The sequence below is a fragment of the Echinops telfairi genome, unplaced genomic scaffold (assembly GCF_000313985.2).
Source record: "Echinops telfairi isolate 266 unplaced genomic scaffold, ASM31398v2 ScPeMD7_25;HRSCAF=90, whole genome shotgun sequence".
NCBI lineage: Eukaryota > Metazoa > Chordata > Mammalia > Afrosoricida > Tenrecidae > Echinops > Echinops telfairi.
In genome coordinates this window covers 3065737-3069258 of record NW_022103922.1, presented here as the reverse complement: position 1 = coordinate 3069258, position 3522 = coordinate 3065737, and the positions used below count along the sequence as shown (strand labels likewise).

The 3522-nt window shown below is 62.0% G+C and overlaps 1 protein-coding gene across 1 annotated transcript in view; it reads left to right on the top strand.

The window, feature by feature from the left end:
* The first annotated feature begins 219 nt into the window (after nt 1–219).
* The window catches only part of STKLD1 (serine/threonine kinase like domain containing 1), a 27649-nt gene continuing 24346 nt past the window's right edge, over nt 220–3522 (top strand). Inside the window, exon 1 of the mRNA XM_045289362.1 lies at nt 220–240. Coding sequence (XP_045145297.1) covers nt 220–240 — 21 coding nt within the window. The remainder of the gene's footprint in view (nt 241–3522) is intronic.

Below are 3522 nucleotides of genomic sequence, written 5' to 3'. Positions count from 1 at the left end.
CACAAAATGCCAGCCCCTAGGGCATCCTCCTGGGGCTTGACTGCCCACTGGTCCTCAGAACCACCCCACGGTGCAGCCCCTCACACAACATGTGGCAGGTTCCCCAGGAGGCCCGAGCAGGCCTGGGACGGATGGGAAGTCAGCGTGCCCAGCGAGGGGACACATGGGATGCACTGGGGTTTCAGCCCACGTCGTCCCCACAAAGTGAAGACGGCAGCGATGAAGCAACACATCACAGCGGTGAGGACACCGGTCTGACCCCGCAGGTGCCAGCGCTGCGTGGGTGCGCCACCTGCTGCCAGGGCTGTGGGGAGGGAGGCGAGCAGCCCTGTCTGAGAGCCTGAGCGGGGACCCGCCCGAGAGAACGGAGGGCAGAGTCTGAAGGGCAGCTGAGTGTCGGAGCCGCCCCTTGACTGCTCAAACCATGGCGGGGTGGACGCAGGCGCCCTTCCTTGTGGACACTGGGCAGCTGCTCAGAGGCCTGCTGGGAGAGGGTCATTCCACCAGCGGAGCAGCACAGAAACCCCTCAATCAGCACCTGGGGGGCTTCCCAAGGGTCCCCAGGTGACTGTGGCTATGGGTGCCCCAGCTTAGAGGTGACAGAAAGCCACCCAATGACCAACAAAGAGAAGGTGCCCTGAACATAGCAGGTATGCACCAGTTGGCCAGGACGCGCACCAGCCTGGACAGGCTGAGGGTGCCGCTTAGCAAACGCCAAAAATCAAGCCCACGGCCATCGAGTCAACCCCAACTCAGCCGACCTTGTAGGACAGATGAGAGCCGCCCGTGGGCACTACACAAACAGCCAGCCTGGCAGCAGTCGGATGCTTAACCTGCTGCACCACTGGAGCACCTCTCTACAACTGGGCTCAAGTCTGGTGCATAAGAGAGCGAAATGGGAGGGTGAGGTCAGTCAGCAGAGAAGCCCCCTGGATCCCGCGTGAGCCCAGCCCTTCCCCGGCGACAGACTCCGGTGTGGGGCTGCTCACAGGCCCAGCCCAGGGGGAGCACAAGTCCCCTGTGTGCCTCATGTCACTGTCCCCTGAGGGCCCCGTGCCAGACACACTGCCCACCTAGCCAGAATAGCAACGGGAGCCCCCATTGCACAGGGCGGCGCTGTGTCCCCGGGCACGTGGAGCCGCGTGGACACCCTAATTTGGCGCACAGCCCGACGTTCATGCTGATGGCTGCTTCTCTTAATTGCAGTGTCTGGATCAGGAGAATGAGGCCCTGGAGTAGCAGGCAAGGGGGGCCCTCAAATGTGCTCCCCGCAAGTGTGCTCAGAGAGCTACATCTCGGAACCACACTGTTCCACGTCAGCCAGGCCTGATGCTAATCTGCTTCCTTCAGTCACTGCCACCCCTTCTCTTTCACAAGGCCCAGCGCAAGCCTGCCTGAGGGCCCAGGAGAGGAGCCCTGGCCGCCAGGGCCTGGCCAACCAGATGCAACAACACCCCCACCCCCGGCACTGAGCAGAGACGCAGCCCAGGCGGAGCCTGTGAACAGGACCCAAGGATGTGGGAACGTAATGACGGCAGTGGTTGGAGTGTCAACGGGCCAACCAAAGGGAGGATGGCTTCAGGCCCTTGCCTGCAGGGGCCTGGCTACCCTTCCTGAAGCTTGAAGCCAGGACAAAACACGCGCTGTCAGAGCAGCCAACAAGGTCATGGTGGGGGTGTACACGCTGCGGCAGCTTGATTTCCAAGAGAAGCCACAGGCGAGAAAGGCTGACTACAGCCCCAGTGCCTTACTCCCCCCCCAACACCCCCCAGCTGAATGCCCTCCCTCTCCTTGCCTGCTGCCAGAGCAGCAGCCAGGTGGTGAGTCAGCACCCCACCCCCACCCCGCCCAGGCTTTACTTGGGCCAGGGCCCCTGGGAAGGGGACCAGGAGGCCACAACAAGAGTGCAGGACTCGAGCACAGCGCCCACCCACACGGGGTGGCCATGTGTGCAGGTAACATGCATAGCAAGCAGTTGTCCCATTAGGCCAGCCCGGCCGTGCTGGGCAGAGGCCAAGGTGAGCAGCCAGGGAGACTCTGAAGGACAGACAGGTAGTAATGCCAAAGGCCTGCTGACCAGGGCAATCGTGCCCTTCTCTGTTACCCTGGCAACAAGCCACCAGCAGACCCAGCCCTCCGCGTCCCAGCAGTTAGCAGCAGGCACACGGACACCTGCTCAGGTGGCCGGGTTCTCGGGAGTCCCCAGCCCCTCTCCACCCCGCTTGCCTTCACCCAGAGCCCTCTCGGCAGTTTCCCCAGAGGCTGGCCTCCAGGGAGTGAGGGGCACTGTCCCCGCGAGCCAAGGGCAAGGAGCTGAGGGATGCATGCTGGGAGGAGCCGCCAGCTGCACCAGCCAGTCCGCCAGTCTATGGTCTATGTCCCCATAGACCTAAGGGGACACAGGATATGAGGGACCAGCCCCACTAAAAGGCAAGGACTCAAAGAAACCCCTATCCCTCATCTGAAACAGAGGCCGCCACCCCACTCTGATCTTCTGAAGAGGGCCTGGGGCAACCCCAAAGCCGAGAGGGTGGCCTCGGCACTGTCATTACCAGGGGCCACTCCAGCCACGCAGCCCAGACGCGGGGGGACGCTGGCGCTGTCACGGCATTGGTGCTTTTGTGCTCAGAAGGCCTGGCTGGAAAGACAGACTGCTCCCGGGCCCTGGCAGCCGGTGTCAGTGCCATCTCCTCGTCTTCCTCCACCTCCACGCTGCGCTCCCCAACAGCCTGGGCCTGCGCCCTGCCCCTCGCTGTTCCAGCCTGGAATGCTGTGGACAGCGGTCACACACAAGAGCCCCAGCAACAGCACCTGCCCAGACTTTGTCCATGAGAAGCTGACACGTTGGCCCTGTACCCTGATACCTGCCCACTTCCTCCTGCGCCCAGCCTACCTGAGCCAGAGAGGCTTCTGCCTGTAGGGGCGGGAGCTGTGCCCAGGTGAAGGAAGGGGCACCAGCCAATGGCAGGGGACTAAGTCTGTCCTCTAAGGCCTCCCCTCTTCCCCGGGTTGGGGGGGGGCGGATTTGCCCCTTGCACCAGTCTTTCCGGCCCCCAAGACTTGCCACCTTTCTGGAATTTTAGATAAAATGTTAAGCCTGGGGGAGATGAAGAAAGGGGCTGAGAGGGGAGCCAGGGAGCCGGTGAGGAAACATGCAAAACCAGGCTGTCCCCTGCTTCCCGCAGCTCCAGTGAGCTGTCAGGGGAGTAAAGGCAATGGGGTCAGCAGGAGCGGCCAAGAGTGGGCGGGCTTGCTCTGCAGCACTGGAGCCCAGTTGCTGCAGGGTCTTTGGGGGGAAAATCTCAGCCTTTGGAAGACCATCTTCCCCAACCCAGAAACCCAGCGGTCAGGACGCAGCCGTCCTTGGGGCGTCACTGCCAACCAATCCCGGGCTGTAAACACTCATTATCATTCAAGTAATAAAATAACCAAAAACATTCAAAAAATAAAATAACTGGCACAGCAGGCGGGGGTCTGATGACCACCACCACCCACGAGCATCATAAACCGACCCTGGCTGCC